General features: G+C 42.1%; 1 protein-coding gene across 6 annotated transcripts in view; it reads left to right on the forward strand.

The window, feature by feature from the left end:
• Positions 1 to 18,965, forward strand: part of BLM (Bloom syndrome RecQ like helicase) — a 95,135-nt gene that overhangs the window by 55,565 nt on the left and 20,605 nt on the right. For all 6 annotated transcript variants that reach the window (XM_021097882.1, XM_021097881.1, XM_021097884.1 and 3 more), the window contains 4 exon segments: positions 5,140 to 5,246; positions 6,989 to 7,149; positions 13,052 to 13,247; positions 15,458 to 15,648. In XM_021097882.1, coding sequence (XP_020953541.1) covers positions 5,140 to 5,246; positions 6,989 to 7,149; positions 13,052 to 13,247; positions 15,458 to 15,648 — 655 coding nt within the window.

The raw sequence follows: 18,965 nt of genomic DNA on the forward strand, positions 1-18,965 counted from the left end.
CTGTGTCCCCATGGATACTAGTCAGGTTCTTAACACTGAGCCACAACAGTAACTCCCCCACAATCAATTTTAGAATATTTTCATCACCTGCCCCCCCAAATCCCTATATCCATTCATCGTTAATCCCCTTTTCCACTCACACTCCCACCCTCTCCCCCAACCCCACCAGCTCTAGACCACCACTAACCTACTTTCTGTCTATAGATTTACCAGTCTATAGATTGGATATCCCACGTAAGTGGAATCATCTGCTAATGTTGTCCCTTATGACTGGCTTCTTTTACTTAGCATAATGTTTTCAAAGTTTATTGCTGAATAATATTCCATTGAGTGGGTTTACAACACTATTTATCCCTCTGTGAGTAGCAGGGTTGTTTCCATTTTTTGGCTGTTATGAGTAATATACTGCTATGAACATTCATGTACAAGCTTTTGTACATATACCTATGTTTTCATTTCTCTTGAGTATATTGCCAGGAGTGGAATTGTTGGGTCACATGGTAGCTATTTTTTAACTTTTTGAAGAACTGCCAGACTTTTCCAAAGTGGCCACACCATTTTGCATTCCCACCAGTGGTGTACTGGGTTCTGATTCCACTGGCACTTGCTGTTGTTCCTCTTTTTTTTCACCCAAAGGTTCTTTGTTTTGTTTTGTTTTGTTTTTTAGTGCATAAAACATTGTTCTGACATTAAAATATAGGAAAAAGCAATAAAGCCATTCGTGTGTATAATCATTGTGGCATTCCTGTTGGTAGGGGGACTCACACACCATTCCCAGTCTAATCCTAAATCATGTCAAAAGTTTTAAGATTATCTCCATCAGTTGTATTCCTGGACAATTCTTTCTATGTCTTAATTTTATCAGGACTGTGGTTTCCCTTGCTGTGGCAGTGATTGTAAATAATTAACCAAGAATAATCAAATTAGTCTGTGTGTGTATCAAATCTTTTTATCTGTCGCCTTTTTTGCCACAATCTGCTACACATTCGCCTACCATTTCAAGCACTAAAAGAGATCTCTGAGTGTTTGTACGTGTAAATGGCATCTTAAGAGGGATGGTTTCAGCAGTTTGTGTGTGTGCGTGTGTTTGTTTTTTACTTTTTAGGGCTGCATCTTTGGCATATGGAAGTTCCCAGGCTAAGGGTTGAATCAGAGCTGCACCTGCCAGCCTACACCACATCCACAGCAACACGGGACATGAACCATATCTTCGACCTATACCACAGCTCTCGGCAACGCCAGATCCTTAATCCAACTGAGCAAGGCCAGGAATCAAACCTGCATCCTCATGGTTCATAACCCGCCAAGCCACAATGAGAACTCCCTCAAAGTATGTTTTAACAGTAATTTTGTTTTTCTTTTTGGTCTTTTTGCCTTTTCTAGGGCCACGCCCACAGCATATGGAGGTTCCAAGGCTAGGGGTCTAATGGGAGCTGTAGCTGCCAGCCTACACCACAGCCACAGCAACGCTGGATCCGAGCCATGTCTGCCACCTACACCACAGCTCACGACAACACCAGATCCTTAACACACTGAGCAAGGCCAGGGATTGAACCTGCAACCTCATGGTTCCTAGTCAGATTTGGTAACCACTGTGCCACGACGGGAACTCCAATAATTTCATAAGTCTCGGAGAGTAATGCGTTCTATGACAATAGGGATAAAAGAAGCAACTTCATAAAGTGAAAATCATCTTCTCTCCTACCACCTCACTTTCAGTATGTCTGAAATCAGAATATCCCAATAAAGACCAAAATACTTCATTCCTGATGTTATACTTTACTCTTCACACAAAACATTAAACACATAGAGACAACGAAGCCCTACCAAGTGTTTCTGGTACTTGGATTAAAGAAGGTGGAGTTCCTGTTGTGGCTCAGTGGCTCAGCAGATTAAGAATCTGACATGGTGTCAGGATGCGAGTTCGATCAGTGGCCTCACTCAGTGGGTTAAGGATCAAGCATTGCTGCAGACTGTGGTGTAGGCTGGCAGCTGCAGCTTCAGTTCGACCCCCAGCTCAGAAACTTCCATATGCCGAAGGTGCGGCCCTAAAAGAAAAAAAAAAGTTTCACCTGCATGCATACTATATTTCAGTATGTTTTGTTTGATGTGCTGGAGGTGTTTATATCCAGAACAATGCACAGCAATAAAGTTTAGAATGGGTGAAAAGTAAAGTGTGTTTTTAGAAAGTTAGAGTAAGAGGGAAAAAATGAGACAAGAGTAACCAACAGGAATTCTTGACTACAGGCATTCTCAGACTTACTTCTTTTATTTTTTTGTCTTTCTAGGGCCGTGTTCACAGCACATGGAGGTTCCCAGGCTAGGGGTCAAATCGGAGCTATAGTCACTGGCCTACATCACAGCCACAGCCACGCCAGATCCGTTCCTCGTCTGTGACCTACACCAGAGCTCACGGCAATGCCAGATCCTTAACTGGCTGATCGAGGCCAGGAATCAAACCTGCGTCCTTGTGGATGGTAGTCAGATTCGTTTCCACTGAGCCAAGATGGGAACTCCCTCAGACTCATCTTTTAGGGGGAAATACCTGTGAAAACAGAGGACCTGGAAATTGATGTTTTTAAAATTGTCTTTGCTCACGCACCTTGAGAAAGTCTTGGTGAACCCTTAGGGGTATGCATATCCCAACTTTAGACCACTGATCTGAAAGAAGTTGGACTGTGGTTTAGAACTCTGAAAAGAGGTCCAAGCTGAGGGTGAAAGTTGGGACTCGTGAGAATGATGGGGGGGTGCCTTGAGATGGGTCCCTGAAGAAAATAGTATAGGGGAAGAAGAAGAGAAGAGCCGAGCATGGGGTTGTGGGGGGTGCAGTTCTCGCTTATGGATTAAGCAAAGAAAAGAGAAGGAGAGGAAGAAATCAGAGAGGTGAGAGGAACCCCCACGGGAATGTAAAATTGTGAGCGCTAGTAGAGATTTTCGGGAAGGGTCGGCAACACCGTGGAGTGATAGAGAAATAGGAAAACGAGATTTGATAAAAAACCAAAGTGTGTATGGAACAAGGTCAGGAAATTAGTGCTGCCTGTTGCATGGCCTTCTTACCTGTCTGTGCAGCAGTCCCTTCAGGAACACCACTACCATCCACATTAAAGACGTTCTTTAATCCTAAAACTAAATGTTTATCTCACCCATGGCAACAAAACCTGGACCCACCTAGCTTGGATTTAGATACAAAAATACAAAGAATCAAAGATGGTTTTATTGCCCATCCTCCCTCTGTATATAAGCAGCCTCCTCCCTACAGGTTACTGCAATTTATGGTCCTTGTTTCTATTCCTAGGCACTGAGAAGTCTTCATTCTCTAACCTTAATTCATCCCATAGTGTTCTCTCTCCTTCTCCACTGGAGATGCCAGAACCTGGGGCGATTGGAGGGTATCTGCTGGGACAAGGACCCTGTAACATTTCCCTACCCTTCTTCAGATTTGAAAGCTTTGATTGATGGTAGAATGGTAATGGCAAAAGCCAGAATGGAAGTGTTGACATTGGATGCGTGGTTAGTTGGTTGGGAGCATAAGTGTCTTCTGAGAAACTTGCCTTTAGGGGGAAAGGACAGGGTAGGATATAGTGTAGTGGATGGAATATAGGGTGTAGTGGCATATAGGGTCACAAGAAACTTTTTTTGGTTTTAGGATTGGGGGTTCTAGAAGATAAGCAGAGATAAAAGGGAGGAACTCAAAGTTCCCTGGTAGCTCAGTAGGTTAAGGGTCTGGCATGGTCACTGCTGTGGTGTGGTCTGATCCCTGGCCCCAGAAGTTCTGCATGCTGTGGGCATAACCCCCCAAAAAAGGGGGGGGTGGAGAATTCCCAGAAGAGACTAAAACACAAGAGAGGACACAATGGAGAGGACGAGCTCACTAAGGCAGTGGGAGACCTAGCGCAGAAGACTAGCAAAAGAGGAGCACATGTGTCAATCAGAGTCAGGCAAGCCCCCTAGAGGCACAGAGCCAAAGTACATCTGTCCAGTATCAGGAGGCCTGAGCTCCTGCAGCCCTAAACTACTAGCAGCTAGGTCTTCGTGTGCTCGGTCAAATTTTGGGAATGTTTTCTCTATGATTTTCTTTCTTCCTTTCTTTCTTTCTTTCTTCCTTTCTTTCTTTCTTTCTTTCTTTCTTTCTTTCTTTCTTTCTTTCTTTCTTTCTTTCTTTCTTCTTTTCTTTTCTTTTCTTTTCTTTCTCTCTCTCTCTCTCTCTCTCTCTCTCTCTCTCTCTCTCTCTTTCGTCTTTTTAGGGCCATATCCGTAACATTTGAAGTTCCCAGGCTAGGCGTTGACTCGGAACTGCAGCTGCTGGCTTATACCACAGCCACAGCAATGCAGGATCTGAGCCTCGTCTGTGACCTACACTGGATCTTTAACCCCCTGAGCGAGGCCAGGGATCGAACCCTCATCCTCATGAATACTATTCGGGTCCATTACCGCTGAGCCACTATAGGAACTCCCAAGATTTTCTTTTTTTTTTTTTTTTTTTTTTTTTTTTTTTTTTTTTTTGTCTTTTGTCTTTTGTTGTTGTTGCTATTTCTTGGGCCGCTCCCGCGGCATATGGAGGTTCCCAGGCTAGGGGTTGAATCGGAGCTGTAGCCACCGGCCTACGCCAGAGGCACAGCAACGCAGGATCCGAGCCGCGTCTGCAACCTACACCACAGCTCACGGCAACGCCGGATCGTTAACCCACTGAGCAAGGGCAGGGATCAAACCCGCAACCTCATGGTTCCTAGTCGGATTCGTTAACCACTGCGCCACGACGGGAACTCCCCCAAGATTTTCTTAATCAAGTTTGCATTGTGGAGTTCCCATCGTGGCTCTGTGGTTAACGAATCCGACTAGGAACCATGAGGTTGCGGGTTTGGTCCCTGGCCTTGCTCAGTGGGTTAAGGATCTGACATTGCCGTGAGCTGTGGCGTAGGTCACAGATGCGGCTCGGATCCCATGTTGCCGTGGCTCTGGTGTAGGCTGGCGGCAACAGCTCCGATTAAACCTCTAGCCTGGGAACCTCCATATGCTGCAGGCGTGGCCGTAGAAAAGAAAAAAAGTTTGCATTGTGGAAAATCAGCATTTAATTTTTGAAGATGGCTAAACCTATATTTTCTAATAATAACAGAATTTTATGTTTGGGGCTTCTTTTAGGTTTACCATGAGCTTTAACAGACATAATCTAAAATACTATGTGTTACCCAAAAAACCTAAAAAGGTGGCTTTTGATTGCTTAGAATGGATCAGAAAGCATCACCCACGTGAGTACAGCCATGTGATCAATTATGTCTAGAAGTAATAAGTAAGCGTCTTTTTAGTAGCACAGTTGAATATATAAAATTGCATGTTAAACATGTCTCTTCCCATTATGAGAACACTAACTTTCTATTTATAGAGCAGAATATTGCAACTCTTTCAATTCTGGAAATTATAAAATCTCATTTGGTTTGATAACAGTAAACCCTTTGAAAAAAACGTATTAAATTCTCCCTCCTACACACCTATAGTATAATTTGTGGTTTCAGTGTCTTTCCTCTCGCTTCTATCAGCGTATGAATTACACAGAGCCTTCTCCCATGTGTGTTTGCCTTTGAGTTACAGCAACTAAAATAAGATTCTGAAATTCATGGTAGTTGTCCATGTAACCTCTTTTCTATTTTCCATGGGGAATTTTTTTTTAAGCATCTCTATTTCATTTCTTTAATTAGTATACATATTTGTTTGAATAAATCAAATGATGCAAAGATAGACCAAGAAAAAGTCAGTAATTTCCTTTTCCAGTCCCTCCTCTCCCAGCCAGTTAATATAAATAACTTTGTGTATGTATCTGTTTCTTGGGCTCTGCCAAGAGAGAGAACTTTTTCTTTAATACCTTTTATTTGCTGATTTTAGAAATAACCTACAGACAGCAGTAAAACTTAGAAAGCAACAAAAAAGGTAGAATCAAAAAGACAAAAAAAAAAAAAAAAGGTAGAATCAAAAGACAAACCTCACCTCAAGACACTTTACCGTTATCATTTTGGTTTATTTCCTTCCAATAATTTTTGTGTGTATTTTTCTTTGCATTAGCATACTACACATGTAGTGTTTCTACCCTTAACCTATTATATATCTTGAACGTTTTCTCATGTCTTTTTAAGAACCTAGAAAACAGTATATTTCTAAGTTGCATTATGTTTTATTTCATAATTTCCTTTTTAAAAAATTTTTGTTTTTAACTGCTTTTTTTTTTTTTTGTAATTTTTTTTATTTTTATGCCACACCTGCAGCATGCAGGCACTCCCAGGCTATGGAGTGAACCCAAGACACAGGAGTGACAACACCAGACCCTTAACGCACCGGTCACCAGGGAACTCCTAAACAAAACTTCTTACATAAGTCCTTGGACAACTTTGTTTCTTAGAAGGAAACTGAGTCCAAAGATAGAAGCAAAGCTGGCTTATGCTTTCTACTAAGTTATGTAGGAGTGCCTCCCCATCTTATAGCCAGTGTGAAGTAGAGCCCATGGTTCCTCCAGGTCTACCTAAAATGTCCTTGGGGGAGTTCCCATTGTGGTGCAGTGGAAACGAATCCGACTAGTATCCATGAGAATGCATGTTTGGTCCCCAGTCTTGCTCAGTGGGTTAAGAATCTGGTGTTGCAGTGAGCTGTGGTGTAGGTTATAGACATGGCCCGGATCCCGTGTTGCTGTGACTGTGATGTAGGCTGATGGCTACAGCTCTAATTGAACCCCTAGCCCAGGAATTTCCATATACCACTGGTGCAGCCCTAAAAGGCAAAAAGAAAAAAAGAGCCCTTCGGATGGACAGGATTAAAAGTTAGATCTTATTTCCAGTACATGTGATGACCCTTGCTTTGTATTACCTATGTGATTCTCCTCCAGTCTAAGAAAACCATGGAGGGTCTGCTTATGATTCAGATATTTCTAGGAACCTAATGTACGTTGTGTTGTTATTTATGTTAAAAGTCTGCGTTTCTCAGTACTGTTTTGGTTTCTTGGCAGATGACTCAGGGATAATTTACTGCCTCTCCAGGCGAGAATGTGACACAATGGCTGACACATTACAGAAAGATGGTCTCGCTGCTCTGGCTTATCATGCTGGTCTCAGTGACTCTGCCAGAGATGAAGTACAGCACAAGTGGATTAATCAGGATGGCTGCCAGGTAACATTTTTTTTAAATAAACAAGTAGAGGGGAGTTCCCGTCATGACTCATTAGTTACCAAACCCGACTCATAACCACGAGGTTTCAGGTTCAGTCCCTGGCCTTGCTTAGTGGGTTAAGGATCCCTCATTGCTGTGAGCTGTGGTGTAGGTCACAGATGTGGCTCGGATCCTGAGTGGCTGTGGCATAGGCCAGCAGCTGTAGTTCTGATTCCACCCCTAGCCTGGAAACCTCCATATACCACTGGTGCAGCCCTAAAAAGACAAAAGACAAAAAAAAAAAAAATTTAATAAAAAAAAAGTAAAGGAAAAAATATTTTATAGTATATAAGTCACCTTGCACATGCAGGATGGAAATTGTTTTTATCTAATGATTTTCTCTAATGATAGTAAACATCAAAATAAGACAAATTTAAAACTTCTTTTTTGAAACTCGTAAAGTTGCTTTTTCTTTCTTGAATCAAAATAAAAGCATTTTTATTGTGATACAGTACACATTCAGGAAAATTCATCCTTCCGAAGTTTACAAGTCAGTGGTTTTTAGCATATTCCCAAGGTCGTACAACCATCACCACTATCTGATTTCAGAAAATTTCATCCTGAAAAGAAATCCTATATCCACTCCCAGTCCCTCCTCACCCTCAGTCCTTGCCAACCAACCACTGTTCTGTTAACTACTAATGGTCTATCTTTATAGAGTTTCCTATTCTGGACATTTCATATAAATGGAGTCACACAGAATGTGTTCTCTTACTTAGCATGTTTTCAAGATTTAACCACATTGTAGCATGTCAATAGGTCATTCCTTTTTGTGGCTGGATAATACTCTATTGTATGGATGTACCACAATTTGTTATTCATTCACCAGTTGATACCTATTGGGGTAGTATCCACTTACTGACTATTGTGAATAATGCCTCTGTGAACATTTCTGTACAAGTTTTTGTGTGAACATGTTTTCAGTTCTTCCAAAGCAGTTACAAAATTTTGTATTCCAGAGTTCCCATCGTGGCTCAGCAGTAATGAACCTGACTAGTTTCCATGAGGATGTAGGTTTGATCCCTAGCCTCTCTCAGTGGGTTAAGGATCTGGCATTGCCATGGGCTGTGGTGTAGGTTACAGACGCAGCTCAGATCGCACGTTGCTGTGGCTGCAGTGTAGGCTGGCAGCTGCAGCTCCGATTCAGCCCCTAGCCTGGGAACTTTCATGTACTGTGGGTGCAGTCCTAAGAAGGCCAAAAAAAAAAAAAAAATTGCAGAGTTCCCTTTGTGACTCAGCGGTTAACAAACCCAACTAGGATCCATGAGGATGCAGATTTGATCTCTGGCCTCACTCAGTGAGTTTAGGATCTGGGGTTGCAGTGAGCTGTGGTGTAGGTCGCAGACATGGCTCGGATCTGGCATTTCTGTAGCTGTGGCGCAGGCTGGCAGCTGTAGTTCTGAATCGAACACTAGCCTGGCAACTTACATATGTTGCAGGTGCGGCCCTTAAAAGGAATAAAATAAAATAAAATTGCATTCCTCTTAGCAGTGTATGAGGTTCCAGTGTCTCCACCTCCTCACCAACAGTTACTGTCTTTTTCACTGTATCCATCCTAGTGGACATAAAGTGGTATCTCATTGTGATTTTGATTTGCATTCCCTAATACCTAATGATGTTGAGGATCTATTTCTGAGATGACAAGTTTGTCACCCAAGTGGATCAAGAATGAAGCTGAGAACACTCTAGGCATCCCATACTGTGGCAAATACCAGCCTTGGATAGATCCCTCTATAGATAAGGATGAATTTGAGGAGAATGACTCATGATTTCTTTGTAGCCTATAAAGTTTTTAGCTCACAAAAAGATAAATCATTACATGGAAGATTCAAAACAAAAATATCTCTCAAAATTATTTTCTCAGGGAAAACAAAAGGAAATCTTAGAGGATATCAGCTTAATATCCTCAGAAAGACTTAAGAAGACTTGACTTATTTGAACTAGAAACAGTTTGCTGTAAGAAGATCATAGGCTGAGATGAAGGGAGAAATAAAAATTCAGTTTATACAAATAAGAAAAGGCAAGAAAAAGAAAACAAATGGAATTATATATCAAGGCACAAATGGTTCGACTCAGTGGAGACATTTGAATCAATATTGTGAATAATTTGAGAATGCAAAGCGTAAAAAAAAAATATTTGTTGGCTTCAGGGAGTAGGGGTTCAGTCTGAGGATAATAATGTACCTAGGAAAGAAATCAGAATAGTTGAAGCAGAGTAGTCAAGTGAATTATAAATAAATACATAACAAATTTAAGAGTTGTCTGAAAAATCACTGGGAAAAGCTTAGATGTAGCCATAGTTCAGAACACTTTAATTTACAGAGTTACAAGAAATTATGTTCATGAAGAGAAATAGGTTACTCTACAAAGAATAGAACTTGAGGAAGTCTCACTCAGTTTAAAAAACAGAAGCAGGAGTTCCCATCGTGGCCTAGTGGTTAACGAATCCAACTAGGAACCATGAGGTTGCAGGTTCGATCCCTGGCCTCTCTCAGTGGGTTGAGAATTGGGCATTGCCGTGAGCTGGGGTGTGTGTAGATCACAGATGCGGCTCGGATCTGGTGGTGCTGTGGCTGTGGTGTAGGCCGGCAGTTGCAGCTCTGATTCGACTAAGTTCCATATGCCGTGGGTGTGGCTTTAGAAAAGACAAAAAAAAAAAAAAAGAATTAAAAAACAGAAGCAGACCATCTTCAGAATCAGAAGCGGGAAGGCTGGGACGGAAGAATTCCATACCCACCTCACTGTCATTTATGTTGAAAACAATAGAAAGACTTTTTCAGATATGTAAAAACTCAGAAATACTTCACTGAAGTAACCACTGGTGGCATTCTTCCCAAATTAACATTTAGCTAATCAAAATGCTAGCGTTTTTTTCCTTTGATAATCCTTTCGGAAGTTTGCCTGGAAGAATACTCGAGTGAAAATAATCAAAAGAATTGGGCAAGAAAATACTAATATGTGAACACTGGCTTTGCGTTACATTATAGATAGATCTATGAGACAGAAATCCAGAAATAGACTCGAAAACATGTAAAAACTCTATGATGAGGATATTTAAAATTAATCAGCAAAGGAAGATTATTCAACTAGTGGTACTTTTACCTGATGGGGAGAATTGCTCTGAATCCTCATATCAAAATTAATTACCAGCAAATTAAGGTCCCGATATTTTTAACTGTTTGAACCCTGAGTGAAAGAGAACCTAAGCTTAAAAAGAGCTCGAAAGGAAGCGCTAGAAATGAATAAAAACCTAAACAGCTAAACACTTCTATATCTGTAAATAAAAATTGAAGACAACAGCAGACTAAGAACTTTATCTTCAGCAAATCAAACATAATGAAGAGCTGGTAAAAATTTGATTAAAAAACATGAGTTTCACATAGTAAATTACCCTAGGCTGTCAGAGATGATTGGAGAGGAGGAACTGCAAAGGACTACATAACAAAATTTTTTTTAAGTGTCCTACAACTTCGCTAATAATCAAAGGAATTAAAATTTAAAACAGTGAGAGATCATTTTTACCTCTTGCATATTAACAAAACTTTTATTAACTGTCAGGGGCGATGTTGTAAGAGGCAATTTCCTATAGTACTTATGAGAGCCTTTTGGAAAAACGATATGGCAGACCATATCTAAGAGCTTCAAATCTGAAACTCGGGTGTGTAATTTTCATCAGTGTTTTGTGTTTTTTTGTTGTTTGTTTTTTGTGGGTTTTTTTTTTCTTTTTTCTTTCTTTTTTTCTTTTAAGGGCTGTGCCTACGGCATATGAAAGTTCCCAGGCTAGGGGGTCTAATCCGAGATACAGCCGGCCTACGCCAGGGCCACAGCAACACGGGATCCAAGCCACGTCTGGTCTGCGACCTGCACCACAGCTCATGGCAACGCTGGATCCTTACCCACTGAGAGAGGCCAGGGATCAAGCCCACAACCCCATGGTTCCTAGTTGGATCCGTAGGCCAGCAGCTACAGCTCTGATTTGACCCCTAGCCTGGGAATCTCCATGTGCTGTGGGAGCGGCCCTAGAAAAGGCAAAAAGACCGAAAAAAATTTTTTTTGAATGGAAAACCAACAAGAAAAAAAAGACAAAAGTCAGTTTTTTAAATTCTTTAATTCTTTGTATATAGTATAAATATTCTATAATATACATACATATGTATGTATTTTTATATGTAAAACACTGATGAAATACGTAATTTTTTTAGTCGCTGAGTTTAATATAATCATTTCTGCTTTCAGAGCAGTTAATCCTCACAGTCAAGGTGTAAAAATAGAACCAACCGGACAGCCTTGATTTGTGAGATAGAATAAAGCTTCGTTGTTTTTCTTCGTGAAGAAATGATGGTAGGTGTTCCCTTGGTGGTGCAGTGGGTTAAGGATCTGGCATTTTCACTGTTGTGGCTCAGATCGTAGCTGTGGTGCGGGTTCAATCCCTAGCCCTGGAATTTCCACATGCTATGTGTGCAGCCAGAAAGAAAGAGAGAGGAAGGAATGATGGTAGCCTGAAGTTTTAAAAGCAACACAAAATAAAGAAGGAAGTAACAAGTCAACAAAGCCAGTATTCCCAGTTCTAAGAAATAAAGGCATTCAGAAAGGGTTGGTGTTGTCACCTGATTAGCCTGCAGGCTGCCTCTCAGCCACGTGCTCGCTCGACCTTGGGAGATGTACCCAGGCTTCATGCAAACCTGTGGGCCCGTGGGCTGGCACACCTCGCTCTGCAGCCTTTCCACCTGTTCTCCTACCTCTAGAGGGGTCAGTAGCCTTGCCCTTTCCAAGGATTCGCTTTTGATCAAAGTGCCGTAAATTGAGATGGATGACTGACCTGGACTACAGGCCCCTGGCGTTTCCATCATTGATGAATGTGCCCATCTGCCATCCGTGCTCTCCATAGCCTGCGGTTCCCATCTCTGGTACTCACAGTTACTGAAATCATGTCATTAGCCTCAGTCTGGCTGCCAGATAGTCCACTTGCTTTTGAAATAGTCTTCTTGAAGTAGCAATTCATTTTTTTAGGTGCTAAAAAAAGACTTGCAGCTTTATTTGTATAGTATCATTTTGCCTGGAAATACAGTGTTTTCATCTGGGTTAAATAGTTCCTAAATTTGCAACTGAAATGATCATCTTGAAAATGATTTTTTACTAAAAGCGGATAGATTAAGCTCCTGAAATTTAACTCTCACCTTGCTTCCACTGAGTCATCTGCAGAGGCCAAGACCCACGGTCTCCAGCCTTTTTTTTTATTCCCTAGTATTAGTGACTCTCAGGCTTTTTCCCACATGAGTTTCAATAAAACTTTGATGAGTTTTGACTCTGAAATCAGCTGATGAATCCAGGGAGCTGGTGTTTGATTAGCTGCTGCCTCTGGAAAAACGGATGGCAAGCCCTGGTGCAGGTAAGGGTGCCATTGTTGCTGAATCATTGGAGAAGCTAGCAGCAGTGACCTCTGATAGCTCAAGCTCTGGGAACACCCGGGCTCCTGAGCCACAGCTTTATCAGGGCATCATGGATATTGAGGCTGTGTGAGCAACACCCCCACACCTCCATATTAAAACCAGAGGAGAGCAGACAGTGGCAGCACATCAAGAGACGACTGCTATTGATTCTGGCCCCCTTACGGGATAACACCGAGTCACACGAGCAAGTGCCTGCACACTGAGCCTCTCTTTCCTCCTTACATCTGAACAGAATGGCAAATTATCAATATGAGAATCCCACATTAGTCATGCTCAATAAAGGAACCAAGCGAAGACTCTTGTATAGAGTACATTTTAAAGTAAAATCGAGGATAAAGCTTTTAGAGGGTCTATTATTAAAACGTTCCTTTAAATGCGTTAATGAGCCTAATAGGCTTTTGCTCTTACATCAGGTTATCTGTGCAACAATTGCCTTTGGAATGGGGATTGACAAGCCTGATGTGCGATTTGTGATCCACGCATCCCTCCCTAAATCTGTGGAGGGTTACTACCAAGAATCTGGCAGAGCTGGAAGAGATGGGGAAATCTCGCAGTGCCTGCTCTTTTACACCTACCACGACGTGACCAGACTGAAGAGGCTCATACTGAGTAAGCTGAGCTCCCTCGTGGATGTGTTCTATGCTCAGTCTCATGACTGTCATCTCCTGCAAATGCTGTGCTTTTTGTCCAGTTTTCCTTAAATAGTCTAGAAAAATAGAGGCGCTTATATAGATATAGAAGTTTTCTTTTAGTTCATTTCATGATGAAAGTATTACATGCTTATTATATGAATCTCAAATGATATAGCCATGTTTATGACAGAAAAAATTTCAAACTGTGCCTTGAATACAGTCTGGCCCTAAGAAATAACTCTAGTTACTGATGTCCTCTGTACCCTTCCAGGTACAACTTCATGGATGCTAGTCAGATTTGTTTCCGCCGAGCCATTATGGGAACTCCATAAACTTGCCTGTTTGACACCACTTTTGAATGAACTCTGGCAGAGATGCTGAGCATGGGAAATGGCATTTACCAAGCTCTGTGCCAAGTAACAATCACCATATTTGCTCATAACCACCAGCTTTTGAGATAGAATTAACTTCAGAACGGCTCTGCGACTTGCCCCCAACAGCAGCAGCAGCAGTGGGGGGAAGGGTAGTGATAATGATAACATTTCCTCAGCACTTAGTATATGCTGGAGTCTTAAATGCTTTCCATGTATCACTTCATGTAATCTTCACAACAACCCTACAAGGTCCTGTTATTACTCCCCTCATTTTACAGAAGAGGAGAATGAGATACAGAGCTAGCAAGTGACACAGCCCTGATTGAACCCAGGGTCATTGGATTCCAAAGTCCATGTCCCTTGCACTATACCAAGATGATTCTCAGTGAAAAAATGAAATTTTTAAACTTTGGGTGTCCTTTTTTGTTTTTAAACAGAACCTATATTCGGTCCAAACAGTTTTAATAAGTATTGAAACCCTAAACACTTAAGAGCCATTTGAAAAAAATAATACTCATGAACTAGGAAAAACGTATTTTTATTTCATGTTTAATTTAACCACAATTGCTTGCAAGTAAAAAGTATCTCAGGAGTTCCTGTTTTGGCTTAGTGGTAAGGAACCCGACTAGGATCCATGAGGACGCAGGTTCGACCCTTGGCCACGCTCAGTGGATTAAAGGATCTGGTGTTGCCGTAAGCTGTGGTGTAGGTCACAGACGTGGCTCGGATCTGGCGTTGCTGTGGCTGTGGTGTAGGCGGGAAGCTGTAGCTCCGAGACCCCTAGCTTGGTAACTTCCATATGCTGCAGGTGCGGCCCTAAAAAGACAAAAAAGAGAGAGAGAGAGGAAAGTATCTCAAAAGTGTTTTTCTCACTGTCACCCTCATTTCATGTTGATGTTTCTGGAGGTACTTGTTTTTATCACAGCAACTGCCAAAAACTCATTTGCAATGTCATTGGAAGGGAAGAAGCGCATTATGAACTACCTCAAACTAGTAATTTTTGTGGTGGTCAGCAGATGTCATATGGTATTGCTGTGTTGTCCTTAAATTTAAAACACCCTGGAATTCCTATTGTGGCTCAGCAGTAACAAACCCAACTAAGATCCATGGGGACTTGGGTTTGATCTCTGGCCTCGTTCAGTGGGTTAAGAATCCAGTGTTGCTGTGAGCTGCAGTGTAGGTCACAGACACGGCTTGGATCCAGTGTTGCTATAGCTGTGGCTGTGGTGTAGGACAGAGCTGTTGCTCTGATTTGACCCCTAGCCTGGGAGCAGCCCTAAAAAGCAAAAAAATAAATAAATAAATAAGTAAAGCACCCTGCCAGTACCCCTCTGAGTTCATTGCAGCACCCACCCTGCCCCTCCCCCCAGAAGTCCTTGCACAGTTTCAGAACCACTGGCTTAACCTCTTTGATCCCAAATACTCAGGGAAATGCAAAGCCCACTGCCATAGCTCCATACTCTGCCTGCTTTGGATGTTGGGTTCAGAACATTCTTGTCTGGTAAATATAGTAAATATAATTCAAATATTTATCTTTGGGAATAATGAAGAGGTGCAAAAAATTTTTCCACTACTCCTGACAACCTACATTTATTCCTACAAAATGAAAATTTTGAGGATGGACATAAATATTCAGTTATAACATAGAATGATATCATGTTGACATATAATATTGTGAGTTAAAAATAATAATACTATGAGTAATTTTATTTAATGTTTAAAGTTACATGAATCATCTAAATATTTCTGTGATAGTCTCTTCCATTTTTCTACTCTAATAAGTATGTGTTACTATGTTCTTCATCTCTTTTAGTGGAAAAGGATGGAAACCATCATACGAAAGAGACTCACTTCAATAATTTGTATAGCATGGTACATTACTGTGAAAATATAGCAGAATGCAGGAGAATACAGCTTTTGGCTTACTTTGGTGAAAATGAATTTAATCCTAATTTTTGTAAGAAGTACCCAGATGTTTCTTGTGATAATTGCTGTAAAACAAAGGTAAACCAAGAAAGTTTTAAATTATTTGTAATAAGGAAATTGCCAATAATTTTTTTCTTCTCTTAATTTAGAAAAGTTAGATACAAGTTAGAGTATAGCAAGTGGACCCTAAGGGTTTTAACAAGAGAAAGATGACTTCCTCTATTAACTGGGAATGAAAACATTTTCATAGTAATTCTATGCAATATTCTTATAACTAGAAGCTCTATATATATATACATAATGGACCTATTTTTGTGATTATAGGATATTTTAGAAATACCATTAATCTGTAAATATCCAAAAAGATCCAACATGGGAAAGTAGAGTATTTTACATTCAACTAATTATATTTAAAGATCTCATTCTCAAAAGGGTTAAAACTAGTATACTGTTTTTGAATTGGGATCAACTGATTACTCTGTAAACCGGTTTTTAAAAAACTGTAAAGAATAGTGGCAGTAGCTACAGAATGAGTTTGGTAACCTTGGGAGGTTGTTAAATTCAGTCATTAGATACTTTACTGTGCCTGTCCTGGTAATTCTATGTTTTGTTTTGTTTTTGTTGAGTTTTTTTTTGCTTCTTAGGGCTGCATCCGCAGCATATGGAAGTTCCCAGGCTAGGGGTCGAATTGGAGCTGCAACTGCCGGCCTAAACCAGAGCCACAGCAGCACCAGATCCGAGCAGTGTCTGCTACCTACACCACTAACGTCTTCTGTACTTCACGGTTTACAGAGCATTTTCACAGTTGATAGATTATTTGAAGCATCTGTGTAAGGTGCTGGGGATTCACAGCTGAACATGGTGTAGGCCAGTTCATAGACAGGAGGGGAGGCAGACATGCATGTATTCATATCATTGTGATACTGTGTGATAAGTTACAAAGATAAGCAGTGCTAGCCAGAGCAGAGGGCGATTTACTCTCTCAGGGTGGAATCTGCGGATTCATGGCCATCTCCACCCACTGCACCCCACCCTATAGACAGTGCTAATCAGTTCACTCATTCAACAAATATTTACTGAGTGCCTGCTTTGTGACAGGCGCCGTTCCAGGAATCTGGGATACATCACTGAGCAAAATATAAAGATCCCTGCTCTTGTAGAGCTTTTTTTTTTTTTTGTCTTTTTGCCATTTCTTGGGCCGCTCCCGTGGCACATGGAGGTTTCCAGGCTAGGGGTCGAATCGGAGCTGTAGCCACCGGCCTACGCCAGAGCCACAGCAACGCGGGATCCGAGCCGCGTCTGCAACCTACACTGAAGGTCACGGCCGGATCGAACCCACTGAGCAAGGGCAGGGATCGAACCCACAACCTCATGGTTCCTAGTCGGATTCGTTAACCACTACGCCACGACGGGAACTCCTAGAGCTTTTATTCTAACAGGAGAAGTCTGAATAAAGACAGTAGACATTAGGATTTCCCGTTGTGGCTCAGAGGGTTAAGAACCTGACTAGTATCTGTGAGGATGCAGGGTCAATCCCTGGCCTCACTTAGTGGGTTACGGATCGGGCATTGCTGCAAGTTGTGGCGTAGGTCACAGATGCAGCTCTGATTCGACCCCTCGCCTGGGAACTTCCATATGCCGCAGGTGCAGCCCTAAAAAGAAGGGGGGGGAAAAAAGACAGTATACGTTACAAGTACATGTTTGGGGAAAGAACATTGGTGGAAAGTAGGGCAGTGTAAGGAGTCAGGAATGATGAATGGGATACAGGATGCAGTGGTCCAGGAACGTCTTACTGCAAAGATGAGACCTGAGCAAAAACTTGAAGAAGGGAGTTGGCTGAGCAGCTCTCAAATATGGGTGTTCTTGGCGGAAGCCAAGACCAAAGCCCTGAGGTGGAGGTATGCCTATGTGTTTGAGGGGTAGTGATGGAGCTAATGTGCCTGCAGAGCGCTAATAGTTAGTTGGGGGCCGGTGACAGCCAGCCAGAGCAGTACCTGGAGGGCTGGCTGACCCTCAGCTAAGACCAGAAAGGTTGTTTAGCAGGGAAGATGAGGACTTCAGTTTAGGGTGTCTTGAGTTAGATACATCTTAGATTCAGGAGTTCTGAAAAGATGCTGGTTAATACATACAACTTTGGGAGTGGCTGATATATAATTGAATTTGAAGTCAAGAAAGCAGAAGAAATCTTCAGGGGTTTAAGTTTAGACAGAAGAGGAGAGAACCAAAGACTGAGCTCTGGGACTTGAAGAGGTTGAGATGAGGAAGAACTCAGAAAGGAAATCGGAGAGAGAACACGTACAGTGGGAGGAAAACCAGGGCAACTGATGCAGAAGCCTTTCAGGGAGAAGGGAGTACCATTTGGTCACCCGCAGCTGCCAGGCCACGTCTGTGAGGACCGAGGCCTCACAGCTGGATTTAGTGCCGCAGGAATATGGCACCTGGACTGGACCAGTTTCATTGGAGGGGCAAGGTTGGAGGCAGTGCATGTAGAATATTCTGTCAAGTTTTGCTTCAGGGAAGAACAGGAAAATCAAGAGTAGCTGCCAGGAGAAGTGGAATCAAGAAAAGACAGGAGGGAGTTCCCATCATGGCTCAGTGGTTAACGAATCCGACTAGGAACCATGAGGTTGCAGGTTTGATCCCCAGCCTTGCTCAGTGGGTTAAGGATCTGGCGTTGCCGTGAGCTATGATGTAGGTTGCAGATGCAGCTTGGATCCTGTGTCGCCGTGGCCCTGGCGTAGGCCGGTGGCTACAGCTCCGATTAGACCCCTAGCCTGGGAACCTTCATATGCCACGGATGCAGCTCTAGAAAAGACAAAAAAAGAGAAAGAAAAGACAGGAGAAATAACATACTCGCCTGCTGATAGAAATGTGCCTGCAGGGGATGGAAACAGACGCACAAGAAGGAAGAATTGCTGAAGCAGTGTCCCTGAGTAAGTGAGGGCTTAGGGAGCTAGTGTGGATGAACAAAGAGTGGCTGCAAATAGGAGCTTGGCTAGTTCATCTGTAAAAACAGGAGGAGGGAGTTCCCTGTTGGCCCAGTGGTTGGGGATTTGGCATTGTCACTACTGGGGCACAGTTTTGACCCCTGGCTGCTGCTGTGGGTGTGACATATATATATATATATATATATATATATATGTATATGTATAGCAGGAATAAAGGAGAGACAGTGTGGAGATAAATGTAGGGAAGGAAGTTTCTGAAAGCTGTGTTTTGGTCGTTTCAGTTTCGTCAACAAAGTAGAAGACAAGGTCATCAGTTCACAGGACAGAAGTGGGGAATGACGAGAAAGGAGAAAGTGTGAAATTGTCACACTTTCGAGGGTAAAGGACTAGAGAATAAATATTTTAGGCTCTGTGGGCAGTGTCTGTCACAACTACTCAACTCTGCTC

Source organism: Sus scrofa, chromosome 7, assembly GCF_000003025.6.
Source record: "Sus scrofa isolate TJ Tabasco breed Duroc chromosome 7, Sscrofa11.1, whole genome shotgun sequence".
In the NCBI taxonomy this organism is placed as follows: Eukaryota; Metazoa; Chordata; class Mammalia; order Artiodactyla; family Suidae; genus Sus; species Sus scrofa.